The sequence below is a fragment of the Meriones unguiculatus genome, chromosome 18 (assembly GCF_030254825.1).
Source record: "Meriones unguiculatus strain TT.TT164.6M chromosome 18, Bangor_MerUng_6.1, whole genome shotgun sequence".
NCBI classification, from domain to species: Eukaryota; Metazoa; Chordata; class Mammalia; order Rodentia; family Muridae; genus Meriones; species Meriones unguiculatus.
In genome coordinates this window covers 14,028,879-14,045,296 of record NC_083365.1, presented here as the reverse complement: position 1 = coordinate 14,045,296, position 16,418 = coordinate 14,028,879, and the positions used below count along the sequence as shown (strand labels likewise).

General features: G+C 45.2%; 1 protein-coding gene across 2 annotated transcripts in view; it reads left to right on the top strand.

Moving 5' to 3' along the window:
- Positions 1-16,418, top strand: part of Acoxl (acyl-CoA oxidase like) — a 289,947-nt gene that overhangs the window by 259,450 nt on the left and 14,079 nt on the right. For both annotated transcript variants that reach the window (XM_060372067.1, XM_060372068.1), the window contains one exon: positions 10,275-10,376. In XM_060372067.1, the coding sequence (XP_060228050.1) occupies positions 10,275-10,376 (102 nt within the window). The remainder of the gene's footprint in view (positions 1-10,274; positions 10,377-16,418) is intronic.

The window sequence follows — 16,418 nt, the reverse complement described above, 5'->3', positions numbered from 1 at the left end:
TTTTCTGTCATCTGGAGACCAGGGTGGACCTGTGTCCAGGCCTAACAGTAAGGCAGACAGCTCTGGGGAGCAATCCCCACCCTTTGTGTTTGATCCACCATGACAGCACTGTGTGGCGCATCCTGAAGAGAATTCACCTCGCCTACAGAACATGGTGCTAAATTAAGAACCAGCCAAAGAGCCCCACGAAAACTCCTTCCCCACTTTCCACTCCTAGAACACTCAGGATTGGGATAAGGTTGGTTTTTTTGTGAAGTGGAGACACATCTCCAGATAGTTTGGAAACTAACCTTTAATTATAAACAGCTTCCTCAGGTGGTCAAATAAAACGACACTGAAATTGACATAACACTGCCTTTCCTGCTTTGGGGTTAAGTATGATTAAGACGGCCTTACCTCAGCTCACAGCTGGGAGCTGGAGAGGACTGAACGGGGAACCGGGCAGCTCAGAGGTAGGCATTGCTCTGGTCTGGCCCAATTTAAGACACTTCCCTGCTGTAGGGGATGCCCTTAGAAATCGCAAAGCTGGTATTTTCTTGCTAATGCTGACAGAAATTCCTTAAAGCAGGAGATCGTGCTGCCGCCCATCAATTTTACAAGGCAATAACAGGGATCCCAAGCGGCTAAAGGCTGAGGCCAGAGGCAGACCACTTCATCACCATGAGAGAACTGGGTTGCTGCCGGGGGAGGCTGCTCTGCGCGCATGCTGCTCTTCCCCTGTGTTAATAAGCTTTGTTCATCTTCTCTGACACCACAGGCCGACTCGGTGCGCCTGCTTCATCTCCCGGCTTATTATACAGCTCAGCCTATGTATGTAGGCCACCAGCTTGTCATAAATTGCAGGCAGCCCCCTCACTTCTTTCTGTGGTGGATCCCAGTGGACCTAGGCTCCTGGGAACCAAGGCTCTCCGAAGTCATTGGTTTCGCAAAGACACACGGGGCCCGGGTACTGGCGTGGGCACAGTGGGGCACTCCAAGATGCATGAGGATTTTGATCATGTTGTGGTCACGGAGTGAGTCACATGACCAGATAATTGCACCAGCAGGCAGATTGTGTAATGGAGAGGAAAAGCACATAGTTGTGAGAACCCAAGAGGGAAGAAGCCACGTTCATAGAGGGGTCCTTGGACAAGGTTTGAATTGAGAGACCTCCTAAGAATGAAATGGGTTTAGGCATGAAGTGGAAAGTGGAGGCTGTAAAATACACACACATTCCACATTGTTGAGTGGAGGATATGGTCTGAGGAGCTCTCCGAACCCTGAAACACTCAAAAAGGAAAGCAAACAGGAGCTATGGCTGTGGCTGACATGAGGGTTTCACTGTCAACTGTCAACTTTTATAAGAGGAAAGATAATACAAAATGGTGATACTCCATCTGCTCGGTGTTCAGATCAGTAGCACACAGCACCTCAAAACACACCTAATTGTATTGTCATACTTTTCAATGGTTGGTAGCACCGTAGGCGTGTTCACGCGTGTTCATAGCAGCGTCCCTGCCAACAAGCAAGCAACACTTTGCCCTGTAGCGTCAGAAGGTCTGCATCTCGGAGGGAGAGTTTTCAAATCATATGATGTTTCGTTTGGTTTTGAGACAAGGCCTCACTCTATGTCCAAGCCAGCTCAGGTGGAACTAGAGCTAATGGTGATCCCTCTGTCTCGGCTTCCACACTTCCATGATAATCTTATGGGCTCATGGGTGGTCTGTCGCAGACTGAAATGTCACACTTGGAGTTTAATTTTTAAAAACATGTATTTTAAAGTTACTATGAAGCCTCGTGATTTTGTTCAGGAATGTACAGAGCTGTGAATTTTGACACACACAGATTGGGGTAAATTCTCACAACCAGGACAAAACACAATTTAACCATTCTCAGAAATAGTCTTCTGCTGTGGCTTTACAATTCTTGTCTCCGCTTTCTCATACCCCCTGGAATCCAATGATCTAGTTTCTGTTGCTATAGTTTTCTCTTTTTGAGACTGTTATGAATGGAAGTCCCCAGCCTTAAACTTTTTATGGTCACATCTTTCTCTTGGCATGATGACTTTTATAGTCACATCTTTCTCTTAGCATGATCTGGCCAAGTTGTTTCAACCATAAAGGGTTAATTATTTTTTTTGTTGCTGAGTCACATTCTATTGGATGGGTCTATCACAGCTCGTCTGTTCACTCACTGAAAGGTATTTGGTAGCTGTAAATGTTTATGCGCAGACTGTTATGTGGACGTAGGCCTTTATTTCTCTAAGGCAGCATCTCTCATCTTCGGTGTCTCTTTGGATTATAAACGTCCCTCGTGTATTAAAGGTGTAATGCCCACGTTGGCAGTGTAAGAGATGAGATCTGCTGAGAGGCTGTAGGTTAGTGTGTGTGTGTGTGTGTGTGTGTGTGTGTGTGTGTGTCCTGGAAAGGGTAGATGTGACCCCAGTCTCTTTCTGTCTCTTTTATTTCTTAGCATATTTTGCTGCATCATATACTCCCCACCAGTGACTGAAGAATATCAACTCTGGACTAAAGAGTTCAAAACTGTGAGCTCAAATTAACTTTATTCCCTTATCAGTTGGTCAAAGCAGGTATTTATTACAGTAGCAGAGAGTCCTATACTCACATGTGTGTACGTACTCAGCTCATCCCGCCTCGGCGTTTGGGAGGGAAGTGTTCTTGCCCACTGCAGGCTGTTTGTTGGTATCCCCAGCTTCTACCACTGGATGCTTATAAAATTCCTCGGTATTGATGAGGAAAATGTCTACAGGCACTGCCAAGTGCAAATCGCATTCACGGTGAAGACCACCCCTGCATTGGGGTGCACTGGGGCGATCTGTGGGTTGTCAGAATAAACACATCCTTTCATCCCCAAGCTGCCTTCGGTCAGAGTCTTTAATGGAGGAACAGAAATCCTAATAATGAAGATAGCGGGGCTTCCTGCTCTTCCATTTTCCGGAAGATATCATAAACATTTCGTGTTATTCTTTTTTAGGTCTAGGGGCAACTCACCAAAAGACCGTTGTGTTTCATGATTGTTTTTCAAAAACTTTTAAGTGATGGATTAAATTTCTTTAATCTTTTGTAAAAACTCTAATTGAGTAGGTCATCTTGTGTGATTCTTAGTGACATAGAACGGTCTATAAGTGGCTCTGTTCTAAGTTGGCATATTAGCATGAGTGAAGGCCATGGTTTCCCATTCTTACTTCTGGTTTCTGTGGGGCTGCATAGCTTTCTGCTCCTTCATATCTGATCTTAATAACTGGTGTCTCTATTTTCATGTTCTTAAGCTCATTAGAATTGTGTTAATTATGTTGATCATTTAAGATAACAAATGTTGGTTTTCACATATTTATCTCAATTGCTTTTCCATTTTCATTTCTATTGTCCCTTTTTAATATTCTGTATTTATTTTTGTCAGGTTGCTTTGGATTTATTTTACTCTTAGTTTTCTTAGGTTCTTGAAGTGAAAGCTTCCCTCAGACTTTTCTTTTTTAAACTAAAATTTTGTATTTGCCTCTGAGAACTACTTTCTCTACATCACACAAAGATTTGCATATTTTGTTTTCATTTTCTTTACTGCCTTTGAGATTTATTTATTTATGAATTATTAAAAAGGGTACAGTTTAGTCTCTAAGTGTTAAAAGACCATTTTGGTTTAAATTGTTGCTATTGGTTACTTGGTCAGGCCTACAACAATTACAGTCTATAAAATGTTTTAATATAAAAAAAATCAAACTGCAGAACAAAGAAAACATCTGGAAATAAGGGAAATTACATCACAATAAAAGGAGTGATGAAACAGGAAGACTCAACAATGCTATTGTGAATTCACTCACAGATAATTAAAATACATGATTTGGAGGCTGGGGAGATAGCTCCGAGGGTAAGAAAACTTGTTCTGCAAACACAGGACCTTAATTCTTCCAGTGCCCACGGGAAAGGCTCAGCATAGCCATCAGCACCTGAAATGGCAGTGTTGGTGGGGCAGCCAGAGGCAGAGCCTGAGGCCTCACTTGCTATCCTGCCTAGAATAGCCAGTTCCTGGTTCAACAGGACACCCTGCCTGAGGCAGTAAGACCGAGATCAATAAAGACACCCAACATCCTCTCTGGCCGCCACACCTGTGTACATGCATGCCCGTACACTCAGGTAACATACACACACACACACACAATATAGAGAAACAAACATATATGTACAAAATACATTATTATATGTATTACATATCATTTATTATGTGATATGCACACATACGTATATTATGTACATATGAGATACAAGCCCAGAAAGAACGAAAATGATATGTGATGTTTGCATTTTTAATTGTTAAAATTGTTCTTATGATCTAGGATATGGTCTGTCTTGCTGACTGGTTCAAATGCCCTTGAAAAACAATGTGCTTTATCCCACTAAGATCCAATTGGCCAATAACATCTTTTAGTTCTGTGTTCTTGCCGATGTTCTGTTCAAAATCAGTGTCTGGGCTGGCATTCTCATCTCTAAAATTCTCAGGACTGAAAAGTCTAATGGTGACACCTCCAGTTACGTTTGTGGATCTGTCCCCTTGTCCCTTCGCACTGTCTGAATGCCTGTCCTTTATTCCCCGTGTTCAGCTGCATATCTGCACGGCCTCCTCAGTCCTCCTCCTCGTTATGGGATTCTCTCTGTCCTCTTGGATGTTTCCTTGCTCTCAAGTCTAATCTGGCAGATTTGACAGAGCCACTGAAGGTTTCACTTTCCATGGGTTATCCCATCGCCATGGTTTCCGTTTACGTCTATCATGCCTGAAGTGATTTGTCTACAAATTAGATTCTTAATTTTGAGAGAGCCACAGAGGACCCTAGTCCAGTTCCCAGCATCCGGATCAGATAGCTCCCATCCACCTGTAACTTCATCTCTTCCGGTAGCCTCCTCAGGTACTGCACTCATGTGTGCCTCTGTCCGTCAGTCTGTCTGTCAGTCTGTCCGTCTCTCTCAGACACACAGACACTTACTTTAATTACTTTTAAACTTTGAAAAATCATTTTAAGAACCCCTGTTTTGATTAATGTGTTTAGAGAAACTACATTTACTGATGTCTATGGCCCTTATTTGATGTGTCCGTCCACCATTTTATTCTGTTTCTATTTGTTTCTTCCAGTATCTGTTTGTCTGTTTCCTCTTACATACTGTACTAACCTGCTAGCACCACTCCATTCAGACTGTCTGCTTCTCTGCCACTCACTGGCCAAGCTAGTTCTTGTATTCTCCTGTGTTCTCTAGTTCCATTTTCCCAGTCTTTTTGGTGCTTGGCATTATTGGTGCATATACGCACACCTACGCCTGAGCTCCACAGTGTTGTGGGTCTGTTTCCCCAAGCTCATCTTATCAATGTTCTTCCTGCCCCTGTCTGGTTTCCTGGGGGCTCCCTCACCCCTTCCAGCTGGAAAGCAATGACTTAGCCTGCTCCTGTGAACCTGCCTTGATGATTAAAGGGGGAAAAGGGCACTCAGGGACGCAGAGGCAGGCTGATCGCTGTGAGTTCAAGGCCAGCCTGATCTACAAAACAAGTCCAGGACAGCCAAGGCTACACAGAAACCCCATCTCGAAAAACAAAACAAAATGAAATAAAGAAAATTTTAAATAAAAAAAAAAATAAATGGAAAAAGGGCTCAGCTACCACCAATTCAGCTTTATGTGCTGTGAATTCTGGCCTTCCCCAGTCTAGTTGACACTGTTTATTTTTCATAATTTTCAGGCAGTTTCTCTCTTCATATGTTCTGGGAAAAATCACCTACTTCACTGTCTTAGTTTCTACTCTGTTTCTGTGACAGAACCCTCTGACAAAAGTGACTTAAGAGAGGAAGGACTAAGTCAGGCTTACAATTTAGGATTGTGGTCTGGTCCATTCTGTCCAGGACATCAGGGCTGCAGGAGCTTGGAGCAGCTGGTCAAATAGATCCACCATCAGGAAGCAGACAGCAGTAGCGGCATGTTGCTCTCAGCTCTCTTTCCCTACATGCATAATCCAGACACCAGTGGGGAATGCCGCCACCCAAGGTGGACAGGTCTTCCCACATCATGTGACACAATCAAAATAATCCCCACAAGCATGACCAGGGACTTGTTTCCCTGATGAGTCCAGATTCTGCAAAGTTAACATTAACCATTACAGTCATCTTATCCCAAACTAGAGCCTGTATTTTTTTTTTAAAGTCATCTCATTTCTTTCATTAAGCTCTGAGGAGTAAAGGTCCTATGGAAAGCAAAACTTTCCAAATTTGGATGTCATATGGTATCAGGTGATTGAACCAAAATCTGTAGTGATTTTGCAGGGTGTGAGGTAGGGCACACCATGGAGACAGCTTTAAAAGAACACATTTATAAGTAGCCACTTAGGGACGTACATATGTCTTTATGAGTTGGCTGGAAGCTGTTCATAGTAGAAGGAGAGTAGGTGGAAGTGTTAAATGATAAAAGATTTTTTTATAAACCGAGCTCACGTTGTACTTTTTCTACTCATTTATATGTGACTGTGTGAGAGGCTCTATATTTTTTACTTTGCATAGAAGAGCGTAGAGTACAAACCTAAGGCGGTAATGAAGCTTCAGGGACCATGGAGATGAGGTGACGACATCTCGATACATTTTCTCCTTTCCGGCGTCTTAAAAAGAGAATGAATGCCTAGAAGCCGTCGGGTTCAAGGAAGCATGAAAACTAAGCTGGCAGCTAGAAGAGATGGCTCAGCAGTTAAGAGCACTTGCTGCTCTTCCGGAGGACATGAGTTCTGTCTCCCATATTCATATCCTATGACTTACACCCACCTGGAAGTCCAGTTCTAAGGGATCCGACACCCTCTTCTTGTGTCTCTGTGCCCCCTCACACAGTGTGGCAGACACGAGCACATAAATAAATATTAAGATAAAAAATCCCAAGTGTGTACCGTAAGAGGAAAGTAACGTGTAACGCTGAAAATATTAAAGACAAAAAGGCCGGGTAGAGGTACTTGAGAGGCAGAAACAGGCAAATTTATAGGAATTTGAGGCCAGCCTGGTCTATGTACTGAGTTCCAGGCTGGCCTGGGCTACATAGTAAGACCCTGCTTCAAATAGAAAAATAAATATACAAAACGACGGAAAGGAGAGCTGGAGAGAGTGTTTAAAGAGCACTTACGGTGCAAACATGAGGATCGGGGTTTAAGTCCCCATGTGGAAAGGTATTAAGGGGTGGACAGGCAGGTCACTGGGGCCTGCTGGCCACCAGCCTTACCCCAGGTTCAGTGGGAAATTCTGTGTCAAGACAATAACGTAGAGAATGATGGAGCAGGACAAACACCTGACACACCCTCAGCCTTTGTATGTTACGTGTTGGGCACATACACCAAACACACATGAACATATACACACACATGTGCGTGCACACACACACCGCGGGGCGGGAGAATAAGTATGAAGGTATCTATATTGCTGGGTGCTGGTGGCAGTGGTGGCACACACCCTTAATCCCAGCACTTGGGAGGCAGAGGCAAGTGGATCTCTGAGTTTGAGGCCGGCCTGGTCTACAGAGTGAGATCCAGAACAGCCAGGGCTACACTGAGAAACCCTGTCTTGAAAAACAAAAACAAAACAAATAGACAAAAAAAAAAAATATATATATATATATATATATTGTTAAGGTCTGGTATTTGGAAGTAGCTACAGACTCCTGATTTGTTTTTCAGGCGGCAGAAGTCAATAGTAAATAGTGTGACTCACTGGAGACAGTCCCTGGCATTCCCTTTGTTGGACCCTAGACAGAACCAAGCAAGGTATCTCAGTATCTCTTGGAGCTCATCTGAGCTCATTCACAGCCTCGGTCCCCAAAGAGCTTAATGTAAATGACTCTTCCAGCACTGAGAGGCCCTGAAGAGCTAGACACAAAAGGAACCGAGGCTGGACCATTGGCCCCTCTACCTACATGTGCTTCTGGAAGCACAAAGAACCAGCACTCTTCCTGTTGACAGGGACAAACTGAGAGGGTGGCCTCGGCAGAGTTTCAGCTACCTTCACCAAACAAGGCAAAACTTGAAAGCCTGCTTACAGAGTCCCGGCAGGAAGGCAACCCAACTAAAGAAGAGCAGGCAGTAAGCAGGCGTGAGTCTGGTATAGTCGGTGGTGGTGCGTTGTGTGGGCAGACGCTGGCCTGCCGGTAGCTTTCTGTGACTGTTTGGACTTTGATTTGAATTGGCAGGACTGGATGAGAGGCTGACGATCCAGTGAGAGCCGGGATTGTGAGGAATGTCTTGTCTTCCCTCCAGTGCGACCCCCTTCTCTACCCTGCTATATCCTTGGGAAGCTGACCTGCTCGGCTTGCACGGGTGCAGCCTGTGTTAGTTTCTTTCCTGTTGCTGTAACAAAATACCCCGAGTAGATACTCTGTGGAGACTAGACTTTGACTCGGCTCTCAGCTGCTGGAGGCTGGGAAGTTCTAAAAGTGTGGCGCTTACCATCTGCTCAGAGTCTGGTGAGGGACCGGCTTCGTGCTTCATCTTAACGTGGAAGAGAACGCCACAGGGCAAGAGTTCCAGTTCTGTTTCTTCTTCCTATAAAAGCCATCATGTTGAGCTCATCCTCAGGACCTCATTTCAGCCCCAATTCCTTCCAAAGGCTCCACCTCCAAGTGCCGTTAACAGGATTCTATCTCCGACAGGGGGACTTCCGGGAAACGCGTTCAAACCATGGCGGATCCTCTTCCGCTCAGCTCTGTTGGGTTCAGCTGAGGATTCAGGAGGAACAATTGACAATCAGAACCTCCCTGTCTCCTTCTGCCTTCCCGAGGGGGGCGCACCATGGTGGAGGGCTTGGCCTCTTCTCACAGTGCTCCTGTTTGCAGGGCTCTTTCAGACTGTAGCAGCGACCCTTCGCTTTAACCTTCCCTCCTGTCTCAGCTCACAAGTTTCCGGCTGTAAGGAACGCCACTATCCCTTGTGCTTTTCCTACGTCTTACCCACCCATACTGGGTACATGCACATGTGTGCACCCATGTATGAAGACACACTCACCCATGCACAAACATATGGGGGGCAGAGGTCAATAGTGGGCGTCTTCTTTAATGGGCTTCCTCCTTACTTTTTGAGGCAGGGTCCTTCACTGAACCCCCTGCCTCCACCTGGGATTACAGGCCTTCTCTACCGAAGCCAGCTTTTTGTTTTGTTTTGTTTTGTTTTTCAAAGATTTATTTATTTTATGTATATGAGTGTTCTATCTGCATTCATACCTGCCAGAAGAGGGAATCAGTTCACATTATAGATGGTTGTGAGCCACCATGTGGTTGCTGGGAATTGAACTCATGACCTTTGGAAGAGCAGACAGTGCTCTTAACCACTGAGCCATCTCTCCAGCCCTTGTTTTGTTTTTTTAAAGTGGGTGGTGGGAATCCAAACTGAGCTGTTACACATGGAAGACAAGCCCCCTGTCACCGACTGTGTCCCCACCTAAGACCGTCTTCACAAAAGCCATAGGGGTGTTTGTGGGTGAAGTGGTTGGGCTAGGCTTTGAGGGGACTTGAGTGGGAATGGAGATGAAGTGAGAAGACCAGAGGTCTGACTACTGACGCTGTGATGGAGACACCAAGGCCCTTGCCCAGTACTTCCCCACATTCTGTGTGAACTGAAATCATGGAACATTAAATGGTGAATGAATGAGTAGTTAAACGAAAAACTACTCTGCCTCTGGAAAACTAGCTTTTTTTTTCTTTCTTTCTTTCTTTTTTTTTTTTTTTTGCTTGCTGGCTGCCTGTGATGTCACTCAGGGTGCTCGGTTTCAGAAACATAACAGGAAAAAAAAAGCATACTGAGGCAAGATGTAAATGAGGAATGCTATTTTTGTGAAAGCTTAATGAAGTGATGCTCAATGGAAAATATTGAGATGGCGTTGCTGAGTATTTTTCATGAATGAGAAGGGAAGCAGACAGAGCTGCATATGTGTTTCACAATCTATTCTGTTGTGGACTTCCAAGTCCCCTGGGTAGAGAGGGTATGGGGGAAGCTACGTGTGAACCAAGGTTGATTGTGTGCTAATATTTCTTGACTTAAACTGATGCAGGGGACCTCACTATATTGTCTATTCTACTTTTAGATTTGCTCTCAAGGTTCATTGGAAAGTATACATATGTGTGTGTGTGTGTGAGTGTCTTTATACTTTGTTTCCAAATCATATCCCTTTTAACTAAGGACTTTCTAGTGTTAGAAAATGTGATGTGATGTCACCCCTGATTCCTTACAGTCTCCATTTCTTCCTAACGTTTGCTTCTTTCCTGTCTTCTCTTACCCTTCAGTTTTGTCTGCTGTATGGAACAAAGCTGGTGTTCCAGGAGCGAGGCTGGTACTTAGAGCATAAATACTTGACTCCCACGGCCAGCATGCGCATCAGGACTCAGGTAAGAGTCTCCAGAGCAGAGAGGACCCTGTGCAGCAGCCTCTGGCTCTTTGCTTTTCTGGGAAATGTTGCCATTCTGTTACCAGTTTCTGAGCACTGATTTTAGGCCTCTAGGACTATGCATAGCTTCAAGTCTGTCATGAGTTTATCAAGTGACAAGGACTAACTCATGAGCTTCCTGACATTGAAAGCAGAGACGTGTGTTGGTAGAGGTGGGTATTAACTCATTTTTCTACTCCTTCCAAAGCATATTAACTCATTCTTCATTTTCAGAAGATCCTGTGGTATTTTTATGTCCTTAGTGACAGTGGAGGTGAAGAGCTACTTAGCACCTGAACATAAGGTGGGGCCATTAGCCCATCCCAAATCGCTGCTCTAAGGATGGATAGCTCAGACAGCAGCGACAGCAGCAGCGAAGCCTGTTCCTAGCACACCTCTTCTGCAGAAGCACAGAGGTGGAAGGCTCAGCCTGAGCATTGTTCAGAGGGTCTTGGTGTAGTGAGAGTCTCCACACAGGCTGTGGTTAATGGGCCCAGCAACAAGTGGAGAAAACAGACTTTTTCTTTGCTAGCAGTTATCATCTGCAAGTAGCTTCTTCATTATGGGGGGGAGGGCGCTCTCCCCTCTCAGTGCTGGGATCCGGCTGCCTTGAACCTGTGTGGGTCTCGTGCAGGACAACATCTTCTCTGTGAGCTCATATGTGCATCACTCCTGTTGCCTGGAAGATGGTGTTCCTTAGAGTCATCCATTGCCTCTGACTCTCACAGTCTTTCCACCTCTTCCTCCACATAGGTCCCTAAGCGTCAAGGGAAGTTTGATGAAGACATCCCACACAGAGCTAGGTGCAGTGGCGCATGCCTGTAATCCCAGCACTCAGGGAGGCAGAGCCAGGCAGAGCTCTGTGAGTTCGAGGCCAGCCTGGTCTACAAAGTGAGTCCAGGCCAGCCAAGGCCACACAGAGACTGAGTGTTCCAATGTCTCTCATTATCTACACGGCGTCTGGTTGTGGTTCTCTGGGTTAATGCCCATCTACTTCAAGAAGATATTTCGATGATGCATCTCCTAAGAGATGCATCCTATGCTACTGCTGTAGAGGCTTCTTAAAATATATACATACAGGAAAGGAATCCAAACGGAGTCAACGTATAATGAGGAGGACAATGCCCCAAGTAGACTTCTTATGCCACCAAGTAAAAGCTTGTGCCAGGAGTTGTTGGCCAAAGGGATCCCATGAAACCCCCAGACATCACAGGTTATTACCAAGGCTATAAATCATGTTTCACAACTGATAGTAGGGCCCTACCTCTGAGGACAACACATATGTCATTCATTTTTATTTTACATGTATGAGTGTTTACCTGAATATATGTTTTGTACCATGTGGTACAATGCCCTCCATGGCCAGAAATGACATTGAATCCCATGGAACTGGCATGTCAGACAGTTATAAACCACCTGGTGAGTGCTGGGAATTGAACAGATATCCTGTGAAAGAGAAGCCAGTGCTGTAACAGCCGAGCCAGCCCCTCTGGTACATAAACTTTGAGGCACGCCTGAACAGTAAGAGAAGCAATGAAGAGATGGCAGCTGGCTTTTGTGGGAACATTTCACAAAGACAGTGCTCATTTTGGGCTTAACTTAAAAAAATTTTACATGCAGAAGAACAGATAGAAACATGGGAAGAGCCAGAGAACCAGGACACGACTCAATAGTGTCTCCTAGAAATGACAGGAAAGCTGCACCATGAAACCTCAATAAAATGGCCACCTGAACAAGACTTGCAGAAAGACAACAGTTGGCATGGCAACACGGATGAGGGAAATCTCACAAGACCCCACCCCTAGGTGAAGAGCTCTAGGAAATCAATGGCTGCAGAGAGAGGGTCAAGCTCACGGTTGGTCATCTAACCCCAAGCTATTACCCCTAAACATATGTACATAGGCACAACAGTAAGTTGGCTTAGTTGGTGTTTTACATGAGTATGCATGTATGTGTGCATGTAACAGCAATAACTAAAGAAGAGGGCATGAATTTGGGAGGGAGTGTGCGGCCACGGGAGGAGTTGGAGTGGGGAAAGGAAGAGGTAGGGTGATGTAGATGCAGTATTTATGAAGTTCTCTAGAAAAATTTTGATTAAAAATATTGTATGAGGGACTATTTGAATCTATGCCACCAGTAATGTAGAATTTTTTAAAAAGTACAACAGAGGAGGGCTGAGTCGAGACCAACTTTTGTGTAAGGCACAGAGTGCTTTTGTATTCTTGTAGTACAATGTGATTTCCACATTCATCACTGGTGGGACCCTCACAGCATCCTGGAAGATGCGCAAGCAAGAGCCAGCCTCCTTAGAACTACCTTTCTCTGGAAGGCCAAGTGCGGCTGTTCAGAGGCCTCCTTGTTGAACGGCAACTTGGAGCAGGCAAGGGCTCTCAAGAGAGAGAATGAGGAAGCTAGCACACCTCCATCACTTCTCACCTCCATCATACCCCTCTGCAGGGACCTCAGGTCATTGAGCTTTTCTTCACTGGTAGGCTTGGCGTCCTCAGTCCATTGACAATGCTCAGTAGTAGGGTTCTGACAGAGCCATATGAGATGAACGGGGATTCTTCCGTGTTTCTGAAAGTGGCCTAAGTGTTTGCTCCAGTATGTCAAGCTCCCTGACTCCTCAGGTGTGATTTTCTCTAGGGCTAAACCATCCCCCTCCCGTGGGTTTCATTCCAGTTGATATACTTTTTATCTGAACAGGTCCCTGCTTTCTTTGTTGTGTTCCCTGGAGCACTTTTCGGTTTCTACTCCCAAGATATATTTAACGTTGTCCTTTATTTCTTTTCTCTATACATTTAAATACTGTTGTTTTATAGTCTCTAGCTAACAATTTCAGGTTTTATGTCTTTAGGCTTTTATTTCCTTCTCCTGCTGGGTCAGCTGTGTGTCCAGTTATCTTCTGTGTGAGCTGCTCAGTGTTTCTCAGCAATGACCTATGTGATTTATGTAAAGTCAACTGAAATTATTGTATTTTACAAGGCACTCGGATGAGGCCAGCCTTCCACCAAACGTCTTTCTTCAGATTTTTTCCAAAGACTCGTAGAGTTCAGGGAGAAATTACCTCACCTGCCTGTTTCCTAGCATCCCAGTTTGCTGTGGGAAGGCTCTCCTGTGAAGACTTTTCCCTGGAGCTGTGTCTGGTGCTTTACTGCCCTCTCAAGCCACTGTCCTGCCATCAAAGTTCAGATCTGCTGGAAACGGCACATGGCTTCAGGGAAAATACAACTTTCTTTCTAATTTCTCCAGGTTCCCTTTTTTTCTTAAAACTGCTTTTATTGTTTTGTCAAATCACTGATGCTTTGAAGATGTTTCCCATAATTTCTTCAAATACTTCGGTTAATATTCAGTGGAAAAGTTGGTGTGGGGAAGCGACGATGACATCTGCTTTCAGAAGCAGCCAGCCGATCTGGTGTGTCATTCCTACAGCCCTGTGGACGGCTTTTGCTTTTCCTCACCCACTGATGAGGAAACTGGGGCTCAGAGTAAAAGAGTAAGCAGCCCAAAGTTAGAGAAACCAGCACTTTCTCACTTCCAAGCCTCCTTAATGTGCTTGCTAAAAAAAAAATGGCACCAGCGAGCACCAGCCTACACGCCTCAAGCCCAGTCTTGGCTCCTAGCCACTTGTTGAGAAAAGAAATGATAAGTCTTAGAAAATGGCTGCAGCTGAAACAAAAAGTACAAATAACGGAGGCTGGAGAGATGGCTCGGCACCCTCTGTCACCCTCTTCTGTCCTCTGAGGGCACTGCTCTCGACGTACACACACCCACACACAGATACGCTCACGCACACGGAATTCAAACATTTTTAAAGACATAAAATATGCAGAGGAGGAACCTGGCACATTTCACCTCGAGCAAGTAATGTCACTCTCACTAACAGGAGGATGTGTTCTCGGCATGTGCTTCTGATACCATATGCTAAGGAAGCACTCTGTCCTCTCTGAACTGCATAACTCTAGAAAACAAACAGCAGGCAAAGCCAAAGTGAGAAGAGGTGTATACAGCATGACCAATGTGCCCAAAGGCAAGAAAAAAAAAATGGAGACCCTCTCAGACCAGAGGAGAGCAATCAGACGTAAGGACAGACGGCTGTGTGTGAATGAGGACCAAACTCTGGAGCAAAAACAGACTCCGGTAGAAAAGCAGTGAGAGCTGAACGGCAGCTGCAGTTTAGCTAGCAGCCGCGCACTAAGGTTGCTTTTAGTTTTTACAATGGCCCAGAGCTACGTGAGACGTTAGCACTAGCGAACCGTGTAAAGGACAGAAGAGAACTCTCCGGATCATCGTCGGCTCTTTTCTAGAAATACAAACGTGTTCTGGATTAGAAAGCTTACCAAGGCAAGAACAGAGCAGTAAGTCTGGGCTTGTTCTAGACACTTAGGCTGTGCAGAAAACACGACCTACAGTGAAAAATGTGGTCTATCTATAGCTAGAAGTGCACATATTTGTACTAAAAAAAAAAAAAAAAGTTCTGTTCATTCTCACGAAGACCTTCAAGGTATGGAAGACTGATGGAATACCCATTTAATAAGTGAGTAAAGTCAACAGATAAGTTAAGAAGCATCCAAGATCCTAGCTCGGCACACAGGGCTAGGGAAATTACTTAGCTAGTACCTGCCTTGTGTGTAGGAGGACCTGAATTCAGATCCCATGTAAAAAGCTGGCAACGGTGGCACTGGGTATCTATGGCCATGGTGCTAGAGGAGGGATAGAGGCAGGTGGAAACCCTGGAGCTGGCTGGACAGCCAGACCAGTTGGTCCAAGAGCTTGGTGAGCACCCTGTCTCCTGTCTCCAAAGACAGGGTGAAGAGCAATTGAGAAAATAGTCAAAACTGGCCTGCACGTATGTACTTACAGTGTGGTGTAGGTAAAGAGCTCGCTGTGCATACACTGAACCATCTTTGCAGCTCCGAACTTCATTTTGATTGGATTCCAATCTCAGCTTCTGAATTCAGCAAATTTGAATACATACACATCTTTTAATTTAGCCCGGAGTCTCTTTGTTCACAGCATCCTTTGGAGTAAACTTAAGTTGTGAATGGAATAGTCTCATTTTACCCTCTGATCCGGGCACAGCCACCCCGCTCTGTCAGTTTCCACCAGCTCTGTGACTATGACCCTCCATCAAGGATGTACAGAGAGGAATCAAGTGCAAGTGGCTATGTGGTCAGATCGCACTGCAAAATCAACACCCAAGGAAGCTTTCCAGCTGGTATGTGTTGCTAGAACCCCAGCTGTGGGCTGCAGATCAAAAGGGGCCCCTCCTCCATGTGGCAGAGATAATACTTAGCAAGGTGTTCATTCGGGCTCTATTTGCCGCTGAACTCAAACAGATTTGGTGATTTGCAGATGAGAAAGGACTTGCCAGGCATCAAAGGAGGCTTGGGAAACCTAGGTGTAGTGAGAGGAGGGCTAATCTCCTGCCTCTCTGAGGTGGTGAGGGATCCTCTGTGAGAGCCTCAGAGGTCAAACATGAAAAACTCACTCACAAAATGAGAAGAGGAATTCTAGCTGGGACTATGTCCAAGAAATGCTGACACCCTAACCCAGCATTCAGACACACTGTAGGACTCCACTTGAATGGTCTTCTATTTTGAGTTAGGACACATCTCTGCTGGAGCTAAGCCTACCGGAGTCCTTCTCCCATGACTCTTAGGCTGCTTTTTCAGATGTACCAAGAGATGTGCCAGGCAGAGCCCATGTCTCGCTTTGCTTCCCTCATAAGAGAGAGCCGAGCAGACCCAGCAGCCCTGCAGGAAGGGATGATTCATTTTCTCCCAGAATAGATGAGAGCTGCTGGGAGTCTGCTGTTGGTGTGTTATCTGGGCCCTTGGCTGCTCCTACTAGAATGACCCCTCGGGCCTGAGTTTCAGTTTCAGTTCAGTCAATCAAGTAGTTGAATTGCTGACGAGGGAAAGCATTCAAGGCTGATGATTGATGGGCCCTCCCAGTAGTTCCCAGTGCCACTGGCATACAGCTTTATTCTTAGCTATGGCTC